General features: G+C 41.2%; 1 protein-coding gene across 15 annotated transcripts in view; it reads right to left on the reverse strand.

Moving 5' to 3' along the window:
• SYT16 (synaptotagmin 16) overlaps positions 1–27,449 on the reverse strand; it is a 322,943-nt gene that overhangs the window by 111,317 nt on the left and 184,177 nt on the right. For 13 of the 15 annotated variants that reach the window (XM_002719549.6, XM_089322558.1, XM_089322557.1 and 10 more), the window contains one exon: positions 13,289–13,948. In XM_002719549.6, the coding sequence (XP_002719595.3) occupies positions 13,289–13,811 (523 nt within the window). In that variant the 5' untranslated portion in view covers positions 13,812–13,948. Of the gene's footprint in view, positions 1–13,288; positions 13,949–17,389; positions 17,598–24,194; positions 24,294–27,449 lie in introns of those variants that run through there. The other 2 variants (XM_089322560.1, XM_089322564.1) reach the window with 2 other exon arrangements.

Below are 27,449 nucleotides of genomic sequence, written 5' to 3' on the forward strand. Positions count from 1 at the left end.
ATATTTAGCTTTTTGGCTGGTGAATATCAGACACGGATGAGACGTAGATGTCTATGTCATCAATTATCTACACTCTCCAGGAAGTGTCAGTTTACTTACAGATTTTAGTTTTTGCAAAAACAGCCTTTGGACTATTCTAAGAGCTGTACAATGCCTTGACCGTACTTTAATCAGGACATTGGTCAAATTCCAGCCAGGGAAGCAGAAGCTATTTCAGCAGAGCAAATTGGTTCCACCGCTATTGGGTGTTGAATGAGTAGAAGGAGTAACATGGAAATAGCCCAGAGATTGTAACTGCAGGGAGCAACTACCACCTCGCAGGCTGAAGGAAATGAGGGAAAGCAGACAAAATAACCAGAAGCTAACAGTTCACAGGTAAGAGCCTACAGACAGCAGTCTCAGACAGCTGAGGCAGGTGCATCATGGGCTGCCGCACAGAGCTCAGGACCTCAGAAGAAAAGCTACCCAGAGAAAGGGCTCAGACCTCCCAGGAGAGGAAAGTGGCTGGCTCCTGCTGCTACCTGAGTGGTGGCAGTGAGGCTAGTTCTAGAAACTGGAGGAACCCAAATCGCTGACAGAAACCATGTGAAGGGCTGTGCTGGTGTCAACGCAGGTGCAGGAATTGAAACAGGAATAAGTCCCTACTCCCCTATCTAGTTTTCCAATATCCCTGTACTGCTCTTTTTGGTACAACCTAGGAAAATGCCCTCCTGCAAAGCACAACTGTGGCTGGCTGAATTCCAATCCCAACAGTCAAAGCAGGACACGGACACAGGATGTGGGCCGAATGGTAACCGGTTAAGGATGAACACAGGTCCTAAAGAAGGTCTCCGGTTGTGTTTTCTCAGGGGAAAAATCAAATTGCAAACCAAATGGTAGGACGATTGAGTCCTGACCACACTGTCACTATCTTCCTCTCTTCCTCTTCTGAACACCATAGATTTTAATCGGGAGTAACTCTGCTGCACTTCAGGAGGTCTGTGGACCCATGGAATTTCATTATAAAATTGTCTTTGATATATCATGTGTGCAACTTTCTGGATAAATGAGTCTGTAACTAGATAAAGTTTCAAAGGAGCCTATAACACCTCTTCCCCAAATTCTCTATCACTGCCCCATATCCCTATTCATTATTTAGACTTGCTACAGAAAATTCAGCCAACTTCTAGTAGTTAGTGTCTCTAAATCCCTGAAATACACTTACGACTATGACTCTTTGTAATGTAGAAAAAGAACCAATTTGAACCCACCTCAAGAAAACTCAAGGGAAAGGAAGGAAGCGGATTTATCCAAGGGATCTCAGCCAAGGAATACAGCATCTAGTTAAAGAAAGGAATTCAAAATAGGGCTGTTTCTTCCTATACTCTGTACAAATGGACTCCACTATATATTCTCAAAAAAAGTCTATATTGCAGAATTATTTGTAATAGTGAAAATTTGGAAATAAAGTAAATGTTTCTCAACAAAATAATGCATAAATGGTGCATCACTTAATACAGTCAACTACTAAGCAGCAGTTAAAAATCAACCAAGTCTACATACATGTCCACAACTCAAAGGTATACCATTGAGTGGGATGGAAAAGCAAGTCGCAGAATAGTATGTTCAATATTACATCATTTGTAAAAAGTTTTAAAACATGCAAAAATGTTATATGTAGCTGATACATACACCAGCAGCAAAATAATAAAAATACAATAGGAATCATAACTCCCAAATTTAGATTTGTTGACCCCTGGTGAGTAGAGAAAAGAAAGAAACAAGAAGTCTGTTCAGCGGAGTTTAAGTATAGCTGTCCCACACAGCTTCTTTAAAATAAACTTGGTGGTAGGCATTTAGCCTAGGATGAAAACGCTGAATAAGACGCCAGTGTCCCACCTCACCGTGCCTGGGTTCCATCCCGGCCCTGCTCTCAATGACTCAATGCTCTTGGATCCATGCCCCCAATGTGGGAGACCTGGATGGAGTTCCCAGCTCCTGGCTTCAGCCCAGGTTCAACCATTGCAGGAATTTGGGAAGTGAGCCAACATATGGGAGCTCTCTGTGTTTTTCTTTTTCAGTCTCTGTTTCTCAAAAAAAAAAAAAACTAAATTTTTTTAAAATAAAAGTAAATCTGTACCAAATATTGTGAAATATTAAGACTTAGCAAAGTGAAGTGGGACATTCTGACCGCTGTGATCTCAGTCTGTGATTTTCTTTGTTTTTGAAATGCTTCATAAACTTAAAACCTAGCAAATGTAAAGGGCACTAAAAACTCTATTAGCAATGACCTGCACTGCCCCTTCACATAATTAACAGGAGCTCGAAGGAGAGAGGAATTCACGACTTCTCAGAGACTCTTCCCAGCACAAGTCTCCTGTTCAGACACGACAGTTTCTCCTGGGGGAGGGTATTAGAAAGATAGCTGTAGCTGTGATGGTACTAGGAGAATGAAGAGGGGGCAGAAGAGGGTAGCATCTTCATGGTATTTAACACAAATGAACAAGAGACAGACACACACTAAGAATCTCCCTCAGCAAGGAGAAACAGAGTAACAGGCAAAGGTCTGGTAAGCTGCAGTTGCTGGCTGGCTGTACCACCCTCCTCCATAAGCCAAAACCTCAAAACAGTTACCCCTGGATCTGTGACCATCTGCACAGCTGGCCAAGCCATCTTCTGATCTCTTTTATTATCAAGTGATTCCATCATATTACAGACAAATTTTCTGATTCCTTGGTAGTTATTAAAATGGGGTTTTAGTTTATTTGCAGTATGATTTGCCTCTAATCTATGGCTATTAATGGTCAGAATGGGAAAATAGAAAAAGGACTTTCTCACTTTACACCTGTCCTTAAAAATTTCCCATCAGTCTATCATATTATATCAGAAATCAAGGCAAAGATTAAGTATTTTGATCATTTGTGTAATTTTGTTACTTTTCTGAAATTTCCTCTAAATATTACCCAAAATTGCAAAGTAATAATGGCAATGCCAATCTCCTTGATGTTAATGCCATGGTTCTGAAAACTTTCCATCAGTTTCTAACTCTGTGGTTACTGTCCAGCTTTCTAAAGCACGTAAATCAAAATATCAAGGAATGGGGCTGACACTGTGGCATAGTAGGTTAATCCTCCGCCTGCAGTGCCGGCATTCCATATGGGCGCCAGTTCTAGTCCCAGCTGCTCCTCTTCCTATCCAGCTCTCTGCTGTGGCCTGGGAAAGCAGTGGAAGATGGCCCAAGTCCTTAGGCCCCTGCACCTACATGGGAGTCCCGGAGGAGGCTCCTAGCTCCTGGCTTCAGATCAGTGCAGCTCTGGCGGTTGCAGCCAACCGGGGAGTGAACCAGTGGATTTAAGACCTACCTCTCTCCCTCCCTCCCTCTCTCTCTCTCTCTCTCTCTCTCTCTCTCTCTCCCCCCCCTCTCTCTGTGTAACTCTGACTTTCAAATAAATAAATAAATCCTTTTTTTAAAGAAAAAAGAAAGCACTCATGCAATGGGATAGTGAATTCCCAGTTTTGCAAAGAAAGGAAAGCTACAAGGCAGCATTTCACATGCAGCAGCGTATCCTACAGAAGAGAAATGAAGCCTGTCTGATCTATAAATCAGTTGCATTATATTCTTTGATGTCTTTTACTCTCAAATGCCACCAGCAACCTCAGGAATATTGACACAACAAAACATCCTCCACCCATAAAAGGTTGAAATCAACAGCAACTGAGAACACTGTAGGATTTTCCCTTCTATGTTACATGAGACTGGTAATCTGATGAAAAGTCAAATTATAATCACCCTGCCTTTAAAACCTGGTGTTCTGTTTTTTAAATACATTCCATCTAGCCAGAGATTGTTTCTAAAGTTCTATAAGCCAATGTACTTGGAACACATTAATTCCATTAGCAGGCTATTTCAGGAACTAGTGAGCATATTTCTTGGAAACAAATATATGTGACTAAAACACAACCTCAAAAAAGAAAGCCCTGTAAGACTGAAAACAAGGATATGATTTTTAAATGCACTTAAAAACTCTTTCTCCTCACATATCAAAGGTGTCACTGTTGCTTCTTGACTGAGAAGTTGTTTGAGATTTGGGTCTTTAAACCCAAAGCCCATTTTGGGACAGCATTGTAAGTCATCTCTCTGTCTCTTAATCATGGGTGACTGCTAAATGAAGTGTATCTATTTTCTCTGTTACATTACTATTGGCAACCAGGTCTTCAGTAAGTGCCCAGAAATGTTGCCATGGTTACAAAAAGCCTTCAGCATCCCTCTTGTTTTGGGACAATTTAGCTTAAAATCTATTGTGGAGAAAAATATGGTACATTAAGGAACATAAAATCAAGATGCAACGTTATGAAAAGAATTCGAGATTACAAGGCTTTTTTAAAAAGCATGCGTAAATCACTGATGAAAATGCTACCTTTCCTTAGTGTATATTCAAGTATCTCACTGAGTGGCCCATATACCACAGCTTACATTACTCCTTGGTATAAAGGAAAAAATCAATACATGAGGATTCTTTAAGACTGGTCACCCACAGGAAAAGCAAAAAAAAAAAAAAAAAAAAAAAAAACCACACAGAAGAAAAAGAAAGAATTAACACATTCAACATGTGTGCAGCATAGAGTATAGAGTCTAGTCAATCACTGATCTGAGTTTCATTGGCCTTGAGGACATTTAAATATTTTGAGGAAAAAGAATAAGAGCTTTTGTTCAATGGTTCTAAGGCATCTGAAGTAAATTAGTGGGTGATGTCACATCAGAGAGAGAGAGAGAGAGAGTGAGTGTTCCCTAGAGGCAACTTAGCAATGCTATTCCATCTATAAAGCTAAGACTGAATTTGCCCTACGAAACAGTCTCATCCTCAGCTTGCTTTACCAGTTCCTACCAGCACCAAATAGCCAGGCCATTAGAAATATCTTTGCATCCTCTGGAACGGACTGAAAAAATGATAATATACTTTTGAATAGTCTGAGGGAAGAGGCCAGGACTTAGACTTGTGTGCACATGTCTGGTCCCCACAGTGTTTGTATATATCGAGTGTTTAGTACATACCAGAGGACTTGGTTTGTAGAGGGCCAGGCTCTGTGATGCAGCAGGTTGGACCACTGATTGCGAAGCCCACATCCCAAATCAGAGTGCCCGGTTTGAGTCGCAGCACCTCTGCTTCCGATCCGGCTCGCTGCTAATTGGATACCTGGGGCAGCAGCAGATGATGGCTCAAATGTTTGGGCCCCTGCCACCCATGTGGGCGATCTGCATGAAGTGCTGAGCTCCTGGCTTAAGCCTGGTCTAGTGCTGGCTGTTATATTTGGAAAGCAAGTCAGGAGACAGAAGATTGATCAATCTCTTTCTTTCATTCTGTCTTTCAAGAAGATGAAAATAAATAAAAATAAACTTTTTTAAAAGTTTGTGGAAAATGCATGTATCAAAAATGGCATACATTTCAAAATTCTATATCGAAATAAGCTAATTTTTTAAAAAATTCATTTATTTTACTTGAAAGTCAGACTTACACAGAGAGAGAAGGAGAGGCGGGGGGGAGGGGGGGTCTTCCATCTGCTGGTTCACTCCCCAATTGGCCGCAACAGCCGGAGCTGCGTCGATCCACAGCCAGGAGCCAGGAGCCAGGAGCTTCTTCTGGGCCTCCCATGCGGGTGCAGGGGCCCAAGGACTTGGGCCATCTTCTACTGCTTTCCTAGGCCATAGCAGAGAGCTGGATCGGAAGTAGAGCAGCTGGGACTCGAACTGGCGCTCATTTGGGATGCCAGCACTGCAGGCGGCAGCTTTACCTGCTATGCCACAGCGCCGTCCCCAAAATAAGCTAATCTTTTAAATTCCATTTTTTCCAAGAAATATCCTCATATTTGACTATTTAGGAAAGGTCATGGTCAACACCTATGTCACATCAATCCCACATCCTTGCCACTATTTATGATTTTCCATTGTCCTTATTTTCCCTGTGAAATGCAGAAGTGGGTGGGATTTACAGTCATAATGGTGATGAGGACTCTGTTGAACACTTTCACTTACAGAAGGAGACAGTAAACATACTTTTCCCTATTGCTCCCCCTGAGGACAACCAAAAATCCCACACTTTGTATTTAACACAAGACAAAAAGATGGAAAGGTACAAAGGAGAAGGCAGCACAGCCAGGGACTCGTGACTATCACGGCGGGGAGCTCCCTGAATTCCTTTGCCTCATCTATCCCAGGCTTGAAGCCAAAGAAACTAACAACCCCAAGATGGCAATGAACAAAAAGAGCTTCAGGAAAACCTTACTTGCTTTGCCCAAAGGACCAGTAACACAGGAAGTTTAGACAGTAACCACTCTACGCCAGCCAAACAACACAGAAAAATACTATAGTCCCACCCTCATCGCTGATAACAGAGACTACCAGTATGAAAGGAGGCACCCCAATAGTCCCACAGGGGTGTCAGGGAAGACCCATTGGGAACCACGTCTTTCCTTCTGATGGTGGGCAGGCTTGTAGTGTCAGTGGAGACCACACAGGGAGCCACGTATTCTACTCCCACCTGGAAGTAACGAGTTCCCTTCCTCTTCCCACGTAGGAGTGTCAGAGGGTGTCAGACCTGAGACTTTCACTGGCACCCAGTGGCAATCAGACCACCCCCGTCTTGCTCACAGTAGAAACTGCACGAGAAGATGGAGCCCTCTCAAACCTGCATTAGCAAGGAGCACCTCCCAAAACAGACCTCTGTTGGTGTCATCTTTGACTAAGATCTTTTTTGAGATGCCAATTGCTTACAGGATAAAAGCTAAAGTCTTAATATGAATTGAAAAACAAAGACCTTCCTGGTTGTGGCTGAAGCTCTAGCTTCATGATCCATCCCTGAAAAAATGTTAGATTTGTCCATATGTCAGCATTCAGTCCACTTCTTTTCATGGCAATGCCTTCCTCTGCCGTTCACCCATTAAATTTTGACTCATCTAAATGCTGTTTCATCTAATCTTTGGAACCTTATCTGATCACCTCTGGGGAAATCATTCCAAAACTTTCCATGTACACAACTGTAACTTTCCACAAGCTTCGGTTATAGGACTACTTGCATGTAGCTGTTATGCATTGCATAACCCTTTAGTGGAAGATCAAGATCTTATTTTCCCATTTATCCTTCAGCACAAACTTGCTATCAATTGAAGAAGACTATCCCAACTCGATTTCAAGGTGTAGTGCTAAGAAAATAAATTGCAAGTGCCAGCTTTCATGTAACATGCAGAAAGTTGAAAATAAGGCATCTACTCTATAACAACAAAAATCTCAATAATTTTTAAATGACATGCTTTCACAAGCTTGCCAGAGGCTACAGTCATAGGCAACTGTCAAGTCCAAACATAAAAGACAACATCTTTCAAGGGGTTCAAGAGGACACAAGCACCAGCTTGTCAGGGGCAGGTGCTAGATGCATATAAGCTGACGAGAAGAATTAAACTAACATTTTCAGGGAATTTCTAAAGATCAAGGGTAGACGAGCACAAGAATGTAGAAACCACAGGAGTCACAAACTCAAGGGAAATTCAAACCCTCGAAGCAGCTCTTCACAGAACTTACCAGGTGCTCAGGAGAAAGCCAGGGGCCGGGCAGGGGTGGAAAAAGAGGCAGCCATGGAGGAGGGGACGGGCAGGAGCAACGGGAAAAAGCAGTCCTACCCGGATCCCTGCCTTGTGTTTCCACCGTGGAACAGAAAACTTGAGTCACCAGGGGGAAGACAGCAAATCTGGTTGCCCTCAGACCACAAGTAAAGACCCATGAAGGTTGATGAATAAAGTAGACTGGGGAGGAGGCACTAAGAAGCCCTTGAGGTTAGAACAGTAGGGATCCTCTACCCGTGGAGGGTGCAGCAGGGCAAGGAGAGCAGAATTACTAAGAAGGCCCTAACCCCAAGACACAGGGCACAATCCCTGCCGCAGAACAAGGCACCTCTGCCACAGCAGGCAACACCACACCAGCAAACACTGAGGACTGAGGATCAGCAGGCTCCCAGTGAGACCCTCTCAGGCACAGGCAAAAAGGAAAGACAGAGCAGAAGAAGGGGCCAATTTTGACAAAATCCTACAACAAACCAACCCCCACCCTAAATGAAATGCAGTGACAGAAGACTCCAAAGCCTGCATTGCCCTGAAATTAATAATAAAAATAAAACCAATCAAGCCTCTCATACTCAAGGTCCAGCATTTGCAGGCAGAGGTACAGCCCACTTCCCCTACACATGATGTCCTGTTTCCAGCCAGAAATCACAAGACAAACCGAGAAGCAAGAGAGGAAAACAGCTGTTAAGAGGCAAAATAGGGGCCAGCGCCGTGGCTCACTTGGTTAATCCTCTGCCTGCAGCACCAGCATCCCATATGGGTGCCGGTTCTAGTCCTGGTTGCTCCTCTTCCAGTCCAGCTCTCTGCTGTGCCCCGAGAAGGCAGTGGAGGATGGCCCAAGTGCTTGGGAGACCAAGAAGAAGCACCTGGCTCCTGGCTTTGGATTGGCGTAACTCCAGCCATAGCGGCCATTTGGGGGGTGAACCAGCAGAAGACCTTTCTCTCTGTCTCTCTCTCTTACTGTCTAACTCTGTCAAATAAATAAAAAAAAGAGAGACAAAACAATCAAGGAAGTCAAACACAAATATGACTCAGACACTAGAACTATCAGACAGGATATTTAAAATAACCATGACCAGGGTCAGCACCATGGTGCACTAGGTTAATCCTCCATCTGCAGGGCCGGCAGCCCGTGTGGGCACTGGGTTCTAGTCCCAGTTGCTCCTCTTCCAGTCCAGCTCTCTGCTGTGGCCCAGGAAGGCAGTGGAGGATGGCCCAGGTTCTTGGGTCCCTGCACCCACATGGGAGACCAGGAAGAAACTCCTGGCTCCTGGCTTTGGATTGGTGCAGCTCCATCCATTGTGGCCAATTAGGGAGTGAACCAGAGGATGGAAGACCTTTCTCTCTTTCTCTTTCTCTCTCACTGTTTGTAATTCTACCTGTCAAATAAATAAATTATAAAAAAACATGACTAATATGTTAAGAATCCATGGGGGGAAGGGTTAAAAACATGAATTTATGCTGAATTTCAGAAAAAAAATTGAAATTATAGAATTATACAATTAAATCAAAATGGTAGAAATGAAAAATATGGTAACAGAGATAAAGAATGCTTTTGACGAGCTGGCTCATAAGCAGACCCTACATGCCACACAAAAGGTTAATAAACTTGAAGAAGGTCATGTCAGTAAATACCACCCAAAAAGGAAAACAGAATGGTGAAAATATAACATCCAAGAGTTATCAGATGATACCAAATAGTCTAACCTTTGTCTAACTAGAATACCAGAAGGAAGACCAAGAGAGAATGGAGCAGAAAGGAAAACAGCCAAGAATTTTCCAAAAGTAATGATGTCCTCTAAGTTTATTAGAATCATCAACCCTATAAGCCTAGGAAATACCAACAAAAAACAAATAATGGAACATAAACATGCATTCGCATGTGCCTTAATAAATGCTGCTGAAAATCAGAGACAAAGACAAATCTTGGACACCTCCAGAAGAAGAAAGACACATGCAGGGAAGAGGGGAAGTACAGCATATTTCTTACATGAAACTATGCAAGCCATAAGACGGCAGTGACCTTAAAGTGCAGTAAGAAAATAGCTGTCAATCCGAATTCTATACCCAGCTAAAATATTTCTCAAACAAGTGAGAAGTATTTTTCAAACAAAACATAAGGTAATTCATCAGTAGCATATATGACTATAAGAAGTGTTAAAATGAAGAGTGCTTCAAGTTGAATAAGTTAGGGTAAACAAAATAGCAAAAATATTTTTGAAAAATAAGTGACAAGTATTTTCCAAAGAAAAACTGATACAATCCATTACTAGAATATACAAGAAAAGTTAAAATAAAGCATGCTTCAAATGGCATAAATAAGATATATATATATAAATAAAATCCTTTCATATATTTTAATAATTATAAGAGATCAACAACTGTCTAAAGCAAAGTAGTATGAATGTATTATGTTTAAAACATACATAAAAGCAAAATATATGACATCAGTAAAATAAAGTATAGGATGGAATAAATGAGACTACACTGCTTTATCATCATATTGTATCTGAAGTGGAACAATAAAATTTCAAGGTAGACTTCAGTTAACTATATATGTATGCTGACATACTAGGGTGACCATCAAACTTCAGTAAAGTGAACACAGAATAGACATGAAATGGAATCACAAAAAACTCAATCTAAAAAAAACCAGGATATTTGGGGTTAAAGAAACAAAGAAAAGAGAAGCAAATATAAAAGAATCTGGCAAAATGACAGCTCTAAATTCAATAATATTAATAATTACATTAAATACAAATAGTTAAAACACATCAATTAAAATGAAATATTGTCAGACTGTATCAAAAAGTGATGCCCAGTCATCTGTAATGTGCAACAAATACAATCACAAAATATGTTTAAAGTTAAAGAATGGAAAAGAATGTATCACACCAACACTGATCCAAAGAAAGCTAAAGTACTCACATTGATATCAAAGCAGAGTTTAGAGACATCACCAAGATAAAAATGGTATGCTACAGAGTGACAACAAGGTCAAAGCAGCAAAAAGATGCATGCCCTTAACAGCAAACCCGGAACTCCTAACTACACGAAGCAAAAATTGATAAAAATGAGAGAAATCACTAAATAGACAACTAAAGGCTTCAGTGTTACTCCCTACAGTCAATAGAACATAATCAATAGGCAAAAAGTAAGAGGCAAAATAAGCATTAGGAAAATCAGTAAAGCAGCCTGAAACATTTTAGAGTAATCTACAGAATATGCTACCCAAAAACAACAGAATATACAGCAAGTTCGAGGGCAAATGATATACTCAACAAATCAGAACATATTCAGGGCACTAAAACAAGCTTTTAACTAAGTTTTCAAAGTATGTGCTCAGGCCATAACAGAATTCGATAAGACATCAACCACAGAAAAATGTCTAGAATATCCCATTTATAACTTTATACACTTAAATAACCAATGCCTGAAAGATGAACTGAAAAGGGTAATTAGAAACTATTTTGATCTTAATAAAATAATAATACAACACATTAATATTTGTTGGATGCAAACAAAGCCCTGCCTGGGGGGAAATTCATACATTAAATGATACTAGGAAGGAAGAAAGGACAAATTATATCAAAAGCAAGGAGGAGGAAGAAAAAACAGTTGCAGAATTCAATGAACCTCAGAAAAAAAACTCTCAAACTGCCCATTTTTCCGCTGTAAAGCGAGAACAACAGCATCTACCTCTCACAGTTAGCATCTCGGTGCTGTTCCACCATTAATTATTATTTGTCTCACTATCTACCTGACACTGAACTCACAATTAAGGGTACAGAGATAAATTTGTGACACAGTCACTCTCTTCCAAGAGGTTGCAATCTAGTGAGTGAACACGTCCTAAGGAGATAAATGAACTTGGTTGTTTCACTGTCATTAGATTTTAAAGCAATTACAAAAATTAGCCAAGCAAGGTATCTATTGAGCCAATATCGTGTTAATTTCAAATACAGCTCAACATTGGCAAAAATTCTCTGAAAATAATAGAAATTTTAATTCTAATTGAAGAAATGTAACTTCTGGTCCAGATATTTCTAGAATTATTTCTAAGGATAATTTTTCAAAGACTCAAAATTATGATTATTTATACCTTATCAGGTTTAGAAAGACTACCAGCCCACGAACTTTTCACCACGTTATTCTAACATTTCAATGTCACTTTAGCTTAAGAGTATAATGAACCATGATAAGAGTACTTCAAAATGTTCATGGAAAATGGAACTAAAAGATCAAATTTTGGTGCAAAAATAAAACCTGAAATCCATGTGTAGTGTTTTCACAATAGGTATTTTCCCATGAATTTTTGAAAACTCCTCATATACATAATTTCAATTATTTTACAGCAAAATAAACTTATCTTCTAATTCCATTTTTTCATGAGCTGTTTGAAAAACCTTTGTCTAAGAAGAATATGAAAGTATGTTTCCTAGGGTGGAAATTGGGGATACTGGTTAAAATGCACTTGGGACACCATACTCCATGTCAGGGAGTGCCAGTCCTATTCTTGATTCTAGCTTCCTTGGTAGGCAGCAGGTGGTGACTCAAACATTTGGGTCCCTGCCACCCATAAGAGAGCCCTAGATTGCATTAGTGGCTTTGATGTGATCCAGCTCCACCTGCCATAGTCATTTACAAAATAAACCAGTGTATGGAAAACATCTCCCCCCACCCTTGCACTCACTCTCGGTCTTGCTCTTCCTCTCCCTCTCTCTCTCTTCCAAATGAATAAAATAACATTTTTAAAGTATTTTTCGTTATGTAACATAACTTCATGTATCTAGAAAAAAAAAACTCTTGCCTAAAAAGATAAAGTTCAAAGGAATCATTGTAAACGGATGAAGAGGTTATGAAAAGTCTGCCCCCTCCAACAAGAATGGAATTATTGAGTCTATCTTTATGTCGCATAAATAATTTACTAGTCTATGTTAGCTGTGTATGCACTACAACCACGTATCATACATACGTACCAACCCCCGTGTGTGCATATCCCTTAACCAAGTAGAAATGTCCAGACTTCCAGGTTAGCGTATGAGAAGTAGGAGAAATGTATGCCGTAACAGGTCATTTTACCAAATTAATTCTATTTCCTCATATTCATTGTCCATTTGCTGAAGGTCCAAAACGTGCTCAATCCTGACAGCAAAAGCTTTAGAGGCAGCTTTTATAAAACGTGTCCTTAGCGTTCAAGGCTGAAAGAAAATCGAGCTATTCTTACTGCAGAGACTTCCTACCCACTGCCATCTCACATCAGTGAAACACTGAGTGTTCTTGGAGTGCTAGCAACTATAAATTCTGCAACCAGTATGGCTTTTTTGCACAGGATTTCACACTGAATAATATAGTAACATCTAGAAATCCCTAAATCAGGGGGAAAAAAGAGAACATTTCAAAAGATATTTTAAAAAGCACGACATGCGTACAAGAGGCAAAAACAACCCACAGCCTGGTTTTCACCACTTCACTTGCTAAGACCTATGGTTTGGAGATATGGAGTCCACAAACACGAGTCTCCCAAAGCTTAAATGTTGGAAATATTCCTAAGGGTTCTATCTCTCAGTCAAAAATGAGTATGATTGAGAGGTATAAGAAAGAAAAATAAAATCCATATGATAACTAAAAACAAGACAAAATAAAGTAGAAATACCTTTTGCCAGAACCAAGAGAAAATTATCATTGGCTAGCCTACCTTGATTTTTTCCGTTCACATTTTCTAACGTAGCAGGGAGTTGGCTATCAAAGCTGTGCTGAAGGTCCCATCTTTGCTTTTCAGGGTAACACTCTTCCTCAGCAATAGAAGAAAGTCCACGTGCTGACTTATGGTCATCTAGGGTCTGGTCGGGCCACTGGGACATTACAGAACATGAGCCCTTTGCGTTTGGGCTAACTCTGGGGCCTGAACTTTGGGCAGAGTCCTGCAAACCACTCTCACAACATGAGACATGTTCCACTTCGAGAAACAAGGAATTTGCATCCTCTTGACTCCAATCGTTGTCTTGTTCTTCGTCTTCGTAACAAGTTTCCTGAATCTGAACCTCGTCAAAGTCCTGGTCCGGCTGTCCGCTCAGATTGGAGTCTTGTTTGCTTAAGTTAACCAGCGAGGCTGACAAGGTATCCCCTGCCTGCTGGAGAGCTTCATAGATGCGAGATATCCAGGAAGAGAGAGGCTGGAAGAAGTTGTGAGCATCCTGAGATGCCATGGCCAGCACCATGGCCAGCTGTCTGCAGAGCCACGGGTTCAGTTCCTTCAGCACTCCGCATTTAGCGTGAACTGTGTGATAAGCATGACGAGCAATTAGATTGGATGTCTCCTGGTGGATGTGTATGTTTCACTTTCAAAACTTCTCAGCTGAAACAGAGGCAAGAGACAGTTAACCTGTTAAACTTACAACCGCAGACCCATCACCAGATAATTGCAATCCATGTTAAACAGCACTGAAGACACAAGGAGATCCACATAGAAATCTGAAGACTATGAAATAAAGATGATTGTGAATGCCTACATGTAGATTACTTCAATGCCCTTTTCCCTCCATGGACATGCACTAAACTTCTGTCAGTAGAACTGGGTTGTATTCATGTGGACTTACAGAAGTTTATCCCCCATAGGCGATACTTAGTGTGAAAAGGATAAATGAATCCTCACTAACAGCCAGTCAGCCATGACATTTCAAAGTGCAAGAAAGGTGGGCCGTTTCATCTAGGAACCTGCGGATCAGGTTCAGATTCTGCAGTCAGACGAGCCGACTAAAGAGCTTATTCTTTCAAACGAGATATGTGTCTGGAATTAAAAAGCATTACACAAATTTTAAAATAGGACTTTATATTTTTATGCCATTTCTAGAAACTATATCCACTCTTGGGGAGCAATCACCGAAAATCTGAGGGTGGCAAACGGATTACCCAGCTTACTGGAGACAGTTCTTTGGCACCTCACTGCCTTTGTCTCTGTTCCAAGCTCCCAGTCGCAGTGCTCTGCAACCTGTGAGAGTCCTGAGACCTACTTAGTCCTGCAGAATTCACAGGCTGAAGGCAGCTGCTGCGGGACATCAACAAGACCATGGGACACGAAGACCCTTGAGTTAAATCTCTATACTTTTACATGCACACATTTGCATGAGTATGGATATTCTGGGTGTGTATATATCTCACTGCTATTCCGCTGCTCATCAACATTTCAGGATGAATGTTATAAATGACTACAGTGCCTAAACATACTGCTTGAATTTGATTATCCCATTTCTTTTATAGCACTCGCTTCCTTCTGACTGAGTCCGCCAGCAATCCCTTAGGTTTTGGCTCTCTTGACCTCCGGCTGTTGCATTTGACATGACTGCTTGCATTTTCCTAAAGAGTTCTTTTAGGCCATGCATGGACACATTGATTCATTCAATAAACAAATATTGATTAAGTACATAGTGCACGCTAGGCACAGTGCCAGGTGTAAGATAACCCTCAGGACTCCGTCTCCATGGAGCCCGTATTTCAGTTAAAGGGAGAATGTAAGTTCTCTGTTCCCTCTTCTCCCCCTCTCCCCGTGTGGATGAATTAATTTGTCTCCCTTTCAGGCTCTTCTTGTATTCCCATCAATTATACATAAGGGTATTTCAAAAATCTGTGAGAAATGAAATTAAAAGATATGTATTTCCACACACACAAATTGAAATCCATGTTTTCATGATCTGAATTTTCCAGGGACTTTTTTGAAGAACTCTCATATGCATGCATTTCGATTTTGTTTTTGCCCCAAAATAAACACATTTTTCAATTCCACTTCCAAAAAACTTTTCAAAGTCTCTTCTACACAACCAGTCATCGTCCTATGGCATTTTCTTCTCCCCTTTTAAACACCAGAGGGGAAACTCTAAACTATACATTTTCAGCTCTTCATTCAATAATTCTTCCCAGACTTGTATTCCTCATAAGCTAAACCAGTGATTTGCAAACTTTGGTGCATTGGCATCAACTGTGAATCAATAAACCTCCATGGCAGAACAGACATTTGGTCTAGTGGTTAAGACGCTGTGGGGGACACCCATATCCCATATGGGAATGCCTGAAATCAAGTCCCAGTTCCATGCTTCCTGCTAATGTGCATCCTGGGAGACATAAGTGATGGGTCAAATACTTGGGTCCCTGACACCCACATGGGAAATGTAGATTGAGTTCCTGGCTCCTGGCTCCAGCCTGGCACTGCCCCAGTTGTTGCAGGCCTTTGGGAAGTAAAGTAGCATGTTAGAATGAATCAATCTCTCTCTCTCCCCCCCTCCCTCCCCCTCCCTCCCCCTCCCTCTCCCTCCCTCTCCCTCTCAGCATTCTCCATCTTTCAAATATATTAAAGAAATAAATAATTTTAATTTAAAAACTAACACAAAGGCCCAGACTTCTTGAAGGAACAGGCCTGGTCTTGGCCTCTGTATTTTTGTCAAGTTTCCCAGGTGAGATTAAACCTCACCAACGTTTTGAAAATGCTGATAAAAAGAGATTAGCAGCTCTTGAATGTCTCATCAATGTGTCAAATTCTGCTCATCCAAAGCTAGCTAGCACTTTGCTACATATGATCTGCACTCTAAACACACAGCACCTAGGGGTTGTGAATTTCCATCTCCAAGGCTCCCTCTTAACATCCCAAATTCACAAAGAGTTCCTTCCTTATGTTTGGTACAGTGATCACCCTAACTCCAGCTCCCTCAGATGTTATTTAACCAGTTACCTCCCTTCTCTGGTCTTCCCCAGCCCCGATCCACCCTCTGTGTCTGCCCATAACCCTGTCCTATCAAGTTCATTGCCTGACTCCTGTTCTAGAATGGAGACATCATGGAGGGCAAACTTGCTATTGCATCCCCAGTGCCTAAGAGTGTGCTGAGCATGCGGCAAATTTGAAAGACAGAAAGACGGAAGTGGGGGGGGGGGGGAGGGAGGGAGGAAGAGAGTAAGGCAGGCAGGCAGGCAGGTAGGGTATTTAAAAATTGTGCACAAGGGGTAGGTGATTGGCACAGCAACTGGGACACTACTTGAAATGCCCGCATCCCACATCAGAATGGCTGGGTTCAAGTCCTGGTTCTGCTCCCGATTACAGTTCCACATTAATACAGACCCTGGGAGGCAGTGGAAGTTGTTGGGCACCTGCTGCCCACGTGGGAGACCCAGATGAAATTCCTGGCTGCTGGCTTTGACCTGAGTCCAGTCCCCATGGTTGCTGAATCTGGGGAGTGAACCAGGAGATGTGAGCACTGTGGCTTGCTTGCTTGCTCTCTCCCCCTCCTCTTTCTCTGCTTTTCAAATAAATTAAATTTTTAAAAGTCATGTTCAAAACAGTGTCTAGCTTATATTATGTACTCAACACGTATTATATTGGTGAATAAAACTTACCGAGAGTTGTTCAAGAGATGCTAAGCAATATTATCACACAAATTCCTTGCTTGGCAACCTCGCAGTCTTTCAGCATCTGCTCCACCCCGCTGTGCCACACACAGGTTTTTGTTGGGCTGTCCTCCCCCACAAGCACGCTACCTAAATTACTGCGCTTTAGGGCATATGGACCAAGAATGTTCTGCCAGTGATAGTCACAGATGTCCAGTCCCCTCTTTCATCCTGACCGAATGGCCCGCTGGGTATGAACTGCCCCCAGGAAGCCCGTCACGCAGCAGGAATTCGGCCACTTCTCATCACTGCTTGCTGCACAGTCCTCCGTGCCTGCAACACTAACCTGCTAAGCATTTTCCGAAGGGACCACACTCTTTCCCGACTTCTGTTTATTCTGCCTGCAAGGGCTTCTCACCTAACCTACCTGGTAAGTACTTAAGTCATTTTTAACAATGAAACTTCTTTTGTTTCCTCAGTCAACTCAACATCTACAATCGAAGGTGTGGATTCACAGGGACGAGAATCTTCTGAGATACAGGATTTCCCTTCGTGGGGTGACGTGTTTGTCAATCTTCGTCTTTACACTTTACAGCTCCTGAACACACAGACAGCAGGGACCATGAATGTGTTCACTGAAAGAATTAATGATGAATTTTCAATGAATATCACAAAACAAAACCACCCCAATTCCCCTATTATATTCATCTGTAAAGCAGAGCTAATGCACCAGATGATGTCTAACAGTTCCCTTCTGCTTCAAAACCCAAGAACTTACTAGCGTGGGGCAAAAGCATTATCATATTCAGGATGGACATGGGCAAAGGGACGCTGCCTTTTCAGGGACTGGCTCTACACATTTTATCAGTAATCATTGTCAGATGATCATGGAGTGATTGAAAAGAGGTTAAACGTTGGGAAGGAAGTTTAGCCTAGCAGTTAAAGTGCTAGTGTCCCATACTGGAGCATCTAGGTTCAATATCTACCTTTAGCTTCTGACTCCAGCTTCCTGCTCACGCACACCCTGGGAGGCAGCAGGGATAGCTCAAACAATTGGGTTCCTTGCTACTCACATGGGAAACCAGGATTGAGTTCCCAGAATTCCTGGCTCTGATGGGGTCTAGACCAGTCATTTAGGAGTGAACCACCAGATGGGAGTTCTCTCTGTTTCTTTGCTTCTCCAATAACTATTTGTTTAAAAAAAATAAAGAGGCCAAATCTCAGTCCAGATATGAAGGCGAGCCCCATTGTTACATTCCCAAATACTAACAAAGGAAAAGCACCCACAGCTAGAGCCTGAAAAACTAGCTAGCTGACAACACTGGAGACCTTTCATTTCATACAACATCAGCCCAAAGCCAAAGGGGCTCCATGCTGGCACAGTAACCATGGAGATATCTTTGCTGCATGGGTAATTTCAGCTTGGTCGGTAGAGCTCTCTAAGGGCAATGCCAAATAGATGCCTAGGATCCTAGTCCTTTGGGTTCTTTCTTAAAACTAATGAGAAGACAAACCAGCTTCTGTTCTTACAGAGATTTAAAACACATACATGCGAGAAAAGAAAAAAGACAGTCCAGCTCCCTGGGTGAGAAGAAAAAACACATTTATGTCTTGTCACCACCAAGAAGGCTCCTTATTAGAATTAAAATAATTCACGACACTTCTTTTTGAAGAGAAGCATAAAATAAGGGGTGTGTATATGTCCATGTGTGGGTAGGTGGGTATCTATGTGTGGGTGGGTGTGTGTCCCCGAGTGTGTGTGTATGTGTGTGTCCATGTGTGTGTGTGTCCATGTGTGTGTGTGTCTGTGTGTGGGTGGGTTTAACAAACTCCTAACACAAACATGACCTGGGAAGGTTGACATATCCTCACACTAACAATCTGAGAAAGACTTATTAGGAATTGATAAGAGAAAATGAAAGGAAAGCCATCAAAAATGCAAGGACTTCAAAAAGTTCATGGAAAATACAATTAAAAGATTAGCCTGTTACAAAAATTTTTTGAAAAATATAGGTGTTGTTTTTCATAATATGCATTTTCCATGAACTTTTTAAATTATCTTCATATATTCCTAAGGGCTGCATTTAAAAAAAACTCGTTTTAATTAAAAAGACATTTGATTAATATCAGTTTAAGTATGGAGATGTGTGCTACTGCCACCACCACAGGCCCCACAGGCCAACGTTCTCTTCCTGCCGCACACTCTCCACCTGCTCCCTGAGTGTCCTGAGGAGAGAGGCTGTGCTCCCCAGGAACTTCCAAGGCAAGTACGTCCAAGATGGCCAAATAGGGTTGAGCCACACTGACCTCAGCTGTTCTGGGATTCAGAAGGACAAGGCAGCAGTCAACCCTATCTCCTTCAGCACCAAGAAGGAGGCCTTGGCTATCACAATCTTCAGGGAGACTGATGCCAACTCTATGGAGAGCAAAACCCAGGAGACCCATATTCATCTCAAAGTCAGGATTCTATTCCTAGGAACTGTACCAGACTAGACCACTGTGTCACTTTCAGACACAACTGACACTGATTAGGACAAAATAAATCACTCACACCCTACCCCCCTGGATTCACCTAGAATCAAAATCAAAGCAACAAGCCAAGTGATACACCACATTCCAGCTAAACCATAAGCTCTTTTTCAATAAAACCTACTCCATAAAGAAGAAGGGACAGTTACACCAGATGCACAGGCATCAGTGTAGACACACAGGAGCCATGAAGAAGCAAGGTAGCATAACACCTCCACAGGAACAAATACTCCTCCAGAATTAGATCCTGAGCTGGAAGAAGTATTTCAAATGTCAGCTATAGAATTCAAAATAATGATTGTAAGGAAACTCAATGAGATGCAAGAGAACATAAATAGATTAAAGAAATGAGGAAATCTGTGAGTGACATGCATTAAAATCTTGGGCCCTGTAGGGGAAACACTCCAAGACATCAGTGCAGGGGACAACTTCTTGAATAAGATCCTCAAAGCACAGGAAACAAGCAAAACTAAACAAATGGGAATATTTCAAACTTAGAAACTTGTATACAGCAAAGGAAATAATCAATACAGTGGTGGGACATCCAGAAAATATCTGTGAGCTACCTATCTGACAAAGGATTAATATCTAGAATATATCAGCAACTTACAACACACACACACACACACACACAAAAGCAACCAATCTAGTTAAGAAATGGGCAAAGGACCTCAATGGACAGTTCTCAAAAAAAGAATAGAAATGGCCAACAAACATAAGCAAAAATGCTCAATTTCACTAACCATCAAGGAAATGCAAATCAAAACCACACTGAGACATCATTTCACCCCAGTCAGAATGACTAAAATCCAAAACACAGAGAGTAACAAATGCTGGTGAGGATATGGAGAAAGGGGAACACTCATATACTACTGGTGGGAATGTAAATTAGTGCAACCACTGTGGAAAAACAGTATGGAGATTCCTTCAAAAACCAGAAACAGACTTGCCATGTGGTCCAGAAGTCCCATTACTGGATATATACTCAAAATACATGAACACATATCAAAGAGATACCTGCACCACCATGTTTACAGAAGCACTGTTCACAATGCCCATCTGGAATCAAAGATGCCCATCATCAGATCAACAGATAAAGAAAATGTGGCATATATACACAATTGAATATTATTCAGGTATAAAAAAAAGAATGAAATTCTACCATTTGAATCAAAAAGGACATAACAGGAAGACACTATGTTGAGTGAAATAAGCAAGACATACACACGAAGACTGAACTGTCCGTATCAGTACTGCTACAAATACTGTTCTATAAAACTTTGGTTTATACCTTGTCAAGCCAAAGTTTACCATGTTAGACCACTACAGTTTCAGTCATCTGTGATTACTTTAAAATTTACTGTATATGGGTGAAATGGTCATTTTTCCACCCAATTATTGTTTATAGCCATTGTCTATATTCCCATTTGCTTTTCAATTGCTCAACTTTTTTGTTGAAGCATTAAGCCTTTTTACCGCAATGTAAATTTAAAATGTTATCTCAAAAACTAAAAAATGGGGGGGGGAGAGTAGAAAGATGAGAATATCAACATATTCTTGAAATTGCATCTATGAATTATGTTGAATCTGTTAAAAACTAAATAAAACTTCAAAATATTTAAAAAAAAAAATCAAAGAGTTGTGTTTCTGTAGGGGGAGGAAACCTAGCAAATTCCTGAGCCATAGACTTTATCCAATATTTTGGTCATCTTCACCAAGGTGATTGTGAACAAAGAAAAGATGTCTCATATACAAAATCACAATGCTCATAATCTTTTAAAAACTAGTAATTAAATCTTTCTGATCACACTTTCTACCTGATGACAGCTGCCTGCTGGGAGAGACAGAGCTAAGCAGAAATACCAATTTTAAATTTACATTAATTTAGAGAAAGCTGAAATGGAAGTACCTATGCCTGCATAGTGTTTAAACAATGATCAGTTCCTGGATAGAGCCAGTCACATCCCGAGACACAAAAAGCATTTCCAGTAATATGAAGGGGTCTTCAAAAGTTTATATAAAATGCGTATTATAAAAAAACTATAGGGGCCAGCATTATGGCAGAGTGGGTAAAGTCACCACCTGCTATGCCAACCTCCCGTATCAGTGCTGGTTCGCATCCTGGCTGTTCCACTTTCAATCCAGCTCCCTGCTAATGTTCTGGGAAATGGCTCAAGTCCTTGGATCCCTACACCCATGTGGGAGACCCAGATGAAGCTCCTGGTTCCTAGACCAGTGCCAGCCATTGTGGCCATCAGGGGAGTGAACTAGCAGATGAAAGATCTCTCTCTCTCTCTCTCTCTTTTCCCCCTCCATCTCCCTCTCTGTATGTAACTTTTTCAAAATAAATACCTTTAAAAATAAACAAACTAGGGGCTGGTGCTGTGGCATACTGGGTAAAGCACTTGCAGTGCCGGCATCCTATATGGGCTCTAGTTCAAGTCTCTGCTGCTCCACTTCCAATCCAGCTCTCTGCTATGGCCTGGAAAAGCAGTAGAAGATGGCCCAAGTCCTTGGGCCCCTGCACCTGCGTGGGAGACATGGAAGAAGATCCTGGCTCCTGGCTTCAGATCAGTGCAGCACCAGCCATTGCAGTGAACTGGGAAGTGAACCAGAGGATGGAAGACACCTCTCTCTCTCTCTCTCTCTCTCTCTCTCTCTGCTTCTCCTTCTCTTTGTGTAACTCTGACTTTCAAATAAATAAATAAATCTTTAAAAAAAAAAGTACTGGGTTTATTTCACATGTCTTCTCACAGGCATCAGTTGACTTCCTTGTGTTCTTTATTATTGACGTACCGCAGTGTGCTTGAAGCTAATGAAGCCTATCATTCTTATGACAGCTGTCATGCCTCTAGAGAAGACATTTTGCATTACTGCGTATGAATAAGAAGGCTTAGAAAGATGAATAATTCATGGAGTCAAAATAAGAACTATAAAATGGGCTGCAGTCCATTTTCAACATGAATCAAAAGAGTCTACAGGTGTTTTCTGTTAAAACCAAATTTGTTGTGTGGGTAGAAATATGTGCCATTGAGATGAAATATCTTCTGTAGCATTTGTCCAAAATGTGTTCTAAATGTGAGCATCTTAACAAAGATAAAAATGGACTCCTGAGGATTCTTGATGGCAACAATCTGGGTAAAATACAACCCCTATTGTCATTGCTAGGGCGTGAGAAATCCAACAGAACATTTACCTCTAGGCTTCAGAGGGCAATTAATGTAAAGCAAAATGTGCAAATGCTTTAGCATCAAACGATGCTTTCATCAGTAGGCACTGAGGGAAATGAGGCCATGTGAAAGAAGAAAACAGCCAAGGGCTTTGCAATCACACGAAACAAGGCTTTCTGGATCCGCCCCTCAGTAATTCCGCAGCACAGACCAAATCACGTTACCTAGATAGAGCTAACCATTCTCATCTATCACATGGGAGGTCATTATTCCCAATTCTGCAAGTCACCACAGAAATTAAATTATACCATGTTTCAAAGCACCTAGAACGGAGCCAGGTATTTATGATGGCACTTCAAAAAGTTCACGGAATGGAATTAGAAGATGGATTTGGGGCAGACGTGGCACAGCAGGTTAACCTGCCACTTGGAATGCCCACATCCTGTATCAGAGTGCTTGGTTTGAGCCCCAGCTATTCTGTTTCCTGCTAATGTGCCTGAGAAGGCAGAATAATTATGCCTCAAGTATCTGAGTTCCTGACACACACACAGGAAACCCAGATGGAGTTTTAGGATCCTGATTTTGGCCAGACCTAGTCCCGATTGTTGCAGGCATCTGGGGAGTGAACCAGCATAAAAGATTCATCTCCCTCTGTAAGTTTTAAACGTAAGTTTTAAACTGACCAGGGTTTATGCGATTATAGCCACAGCGCCTTTTAAATTATTCTTTAGATCCCATAGCCCACTGAGTAGTTTAGAGTGTCGATATTGTCCAACACAGACATTTAAATATGCTCCGCTCACAGCCTGCGGTCACATAAACACATAAACACACTTACAGAGGGACCTAAAATGTGGCTTTATCGACACATTTTTTCTAAGAGATTATCACTGCTCTTTCAGGGCAGAAGCCTAATCTAACATTCACATATGACAGAATTTTATGAAGAACTAGAGAATGGAGTGTACTTAAGTAATGTCTGCCTTTTTAAAGAGTCAACCAACATAAGAAAGAAGTTCATTGTGTGTCATCCTGGCTAAAGCGATTGCCACAGGTGCCCTCCAAGAAGGCACCTGTGTTCAAGGTTATCGGCACATGTCAATGGGCCCCAAGCAATGGAGATTCTGAAATTTCAAATAACAGCCACAAGACAGAGAAATATAATTAGGAGGTAATGTAACGAAATTGTGGAAGGCAAGGTGCAGGCACAATTAACAGAAATTACTCCCAGAGTAGGAAATGTACTAGATTGTTGATTTTTGTCCCAAGAGAAGAGATAAAAAAACATCATTTGTATTGCTTGAAAATTCACTAGGCTCAAAAATAGACAAAAGTTTATAAAACTAAGGTTATTAGAGCCCTGTTGAGACAGGCTAAGAAATAGTCTAAATATCATCAATAATTCAGTGTTCATGGTGTTTGTGTTGATGTTAATTATAGAAGAAGTATTAGCCTTATAAAAATGGAATTTAAAAATGGGGGTTAGTCATTCAAAATCCTACCACCTCACCACAGCTCCTTCCATTGTTCTACCTTGCAATTTGCACAGAGTCATCTGTGATAACTCCTTGTCATTGTGGAATGCATCACCAAGGCTCGCCTGTTCTTCCATCAAATCACTCGGATCTCTCAGCCTTTTACCGCCTACACAGGTAACACTTGAGACCAAATCACCCCCATCCCCACCTGAACCAGTTCCACAGCTTCTTCTGGGAGCTCCCCACATGCACTCCGTGCCCTTTCTGCAGCATGAACCTGATGGTCTTTCTAAGGTGCATATTTTGATCATGTCATTCATTGTTTAAAATAACTTCCCATTGTTCTTAGCATGAAGCCCAGAGCCCTCACCAGGACGTAACAGGCCTGCATGGTTTGGCCCCTGCTTGTCTTACTTGCTCTCTGTGATTCACCTGGTCCTCTCACCTCCTTCTGCTCCCTTCCACCCCTGGCTCCCCGCCCACGCTGCAGAAGCCCTCTCCCTGCCAGGATCCCTGCTCCCCAACCCTGACGGCACCATTCATCCCTTTCAGGCCTCAGTTTACCACTTCACTCTTCAGGATGCTGGGCCTGACAACCTGCCCCTCCCAACAATCCAGACTAAACATCCCCTGAAACATTTTTTCACAACGCCTTCTACTTAGGAGCAATTTTTAATAATTAGTTTCTTCATGGCTTTTAAAATTATTTCTTCAACATCTGTCTTGCTTACCAAACTAGAGGTTTCATGAGATCAGATAACAGGTGAATTTTTGTCTTTTCTGTGATGGACTGAGCACTTAGAACAGGCAACCAACATTTTCAAATATGTGAATACAGGCAAGGACACTTCAAAATGTTCACAGAAGGGGGGAATTTAAGAATAAGCTCATCTGGCGCAAAATTTTTTGAAAGTGATAGTTTTTTCATTCAAAATTTCATGTAAAATGTATATTATAAAGAAATACACATATATTTCAAAGTATTTTTTGCACCAAAATAAAGTCATGCTCTAATTTCACCTCTGCACGTATGTTTTTCATATAAAATTCTTATCTATTCATTCAGTCCTTCATTCACTTAGAAAAGCACAGAATAACACAGACACAGAGAGCGTCCATCTACAGGTTCACTCCCCCAACACCCACAACAGTACAGGCTAGGCCAGGCTGAAGCCAGGAATCTGGGATTCAGTCCAGGTCTCCCACATGAGTCATAGAAATCCAAGCACTTAAGCCATCACCTGTTGCCTCCCAGGGTGAGCATTAGCAAGAAGTGGGAAGTGGGAGCAGAACCGGAACTAGAAACCAACCACTCTGAAATGGGACATGGGCGTCACAAGTACTGCAGCAAATGCCAGTCCTTCCACAAGCTTTGTGTGTGTGCTCTTATGTGCACACACACACATGCACACAACATATACAACTCCTGTCACTTAACATTTTAATACATTTTGAGTGTTTCTACAGTCTTGTGTGTTTGCCATTTTTAGTGGTTTAATATTTTAAATACTAAATTTTCACTAAGGCCCTGACTACTTTTTCCTAAATTCAAATCTACAAAAGTATCTATTCTTATAATATGTATCTCTTCACATCTCAAGAATAAAACATCTGCTATTCTATTTCAGTATGAGAATGTGATTAATTATATTAATTGAGATATATCATAGATTTGACATTTATAACTTCACAAGAGCTAAGCTAATTCCATATTTTCTATTAAAAAAGTATAGCTGGCTGAAGAAGATAACAAAATAATAATAATAATAAACCTTATAGGAAACTATTTCTCTTATTATTCCTTTTTTTTTTTCAGTAAGAATCTAAGAGGGATGATGGAATAACATCAAAACAGATTCAGGGCACCCTGAGCCAGTTCTAGCTCTGTAACTAGCCATGACCTTGAGAAGGAGGCTTAATTCCCTGTGTTTCTATTTCCTCGTCTACAAAATGACAGAATTGAATTTGGCAAACTGTCAATATTCCCTGCATCAACATTCCCTGCATTCTAACGAAGAAACTTAGCAGCTCCCTCGTAACTATCTCCTTCAGAGCTGCTACACTGTTGACAGCCAACACAAAAACCCTCATTTCCTTCTAACATACCTGTGATACAGAAATCACAAATGCTAGAAATTAGCAACCAGGTTAAACACAGAAAATTAACTCAAGAAATACTTATTAAATCAAATTGAACTGAAATCAGACTGCCTTCCATAAATTAAACTGTCTTATTCAGGAAACTAATCTATAAAATTTAGAGATGCTTTTTATGCATTTTTAATTATTTGTAAAATATTGAATGAATGCGCTTTTCCTGGAGGTGATGTTCCTATTATTTTTTTCAGAGTCACTAAGGGTCACTATCTCATACTGCCCCTGCTATAAACAACACAGGTTGTTGGCTTCAGTCTGTCTCTGAAAGATTCCCTAGGAACAACAATACCACAACAGGTCTTAATTCGAGTCCCCTCCATTCGTGGTGAGGGAAGTTGGAGTCTTTGGTCTGATGAAATTTTCATTCATAGGCAGAAAACCATTCCATCACAAATTAGTAATCGATTGCACGTGTTTCTCCTGGATCCTAGTCTTACATTCTTACTATATGGACCCTTCCTGTTCATGGATGAATACATTAATTTTCTTTTGTTTGTTTGTTTATTTGACAGAAAGAGTTACAGACAGTGAGAAAGAGAGACAGAGAGAAAGCTCTTTCTTCCATTGGTTCACTCTCCCAAACGGCTGCCACGGCCAGCGGTGCACTGATCCGAAGCCAAGAGCCAGGTGCTTCTTCCTGGTCTCCCATGGGGTGCAGGGCCCAAGCACTTGGGCCATCCTCCACTGCCTTCCCGGGCCACAGCAGAGAGCTGGACTGGAAGAGGTGCAACTGGAACTAGAACCCAGCGCCCATACGGGATGCTGGCGCCACAGGCGGAGGATTAACCAAGTGAGCCATGGCGCCAGCCCCACACATCAATATTCTTAAAAGGGAACTGTCCATCTAAATCAACTGTGAACAGCTGTTGGGTATTTTTCCTTGTGTTTTCCTTTCATTTGCTCACACAAGCCAGGTGGCCATAAAATTGTTCATTGCTAACTATTGTTACACATTGTATCTTCTTCATTAGTGGTTATCAGAATGAGATCTCCCAGGGTCCTTGATGACTAGACTCATAGAATGGCAATGCCAATAACATGACACAGTCAATGCTTCTCTGGCAAACATTAATGATCAGATCCCCCTGGAAACCAGCAGCCTTAATGGGATATTTTGAGTTCCAAACATAAGTAGGTGAGGTGGGGCCGGCAC

This window comes from Oryctolagus cuniculus, chromosome 20 (genome assembly GCF_051225735.1).
Source record: "Oryctolagus cuniculus isolate XC-2025 breed Fujian yellow rabbit chromosome 20, ASM5122573v1, whole genome shotgun sequence".
NCBI lineage: Eukaryota > Metazoa > Chordata > Mammalia > Lagomorpha > Leporidae > Oryctolagus > Oryctolagus cuniculus.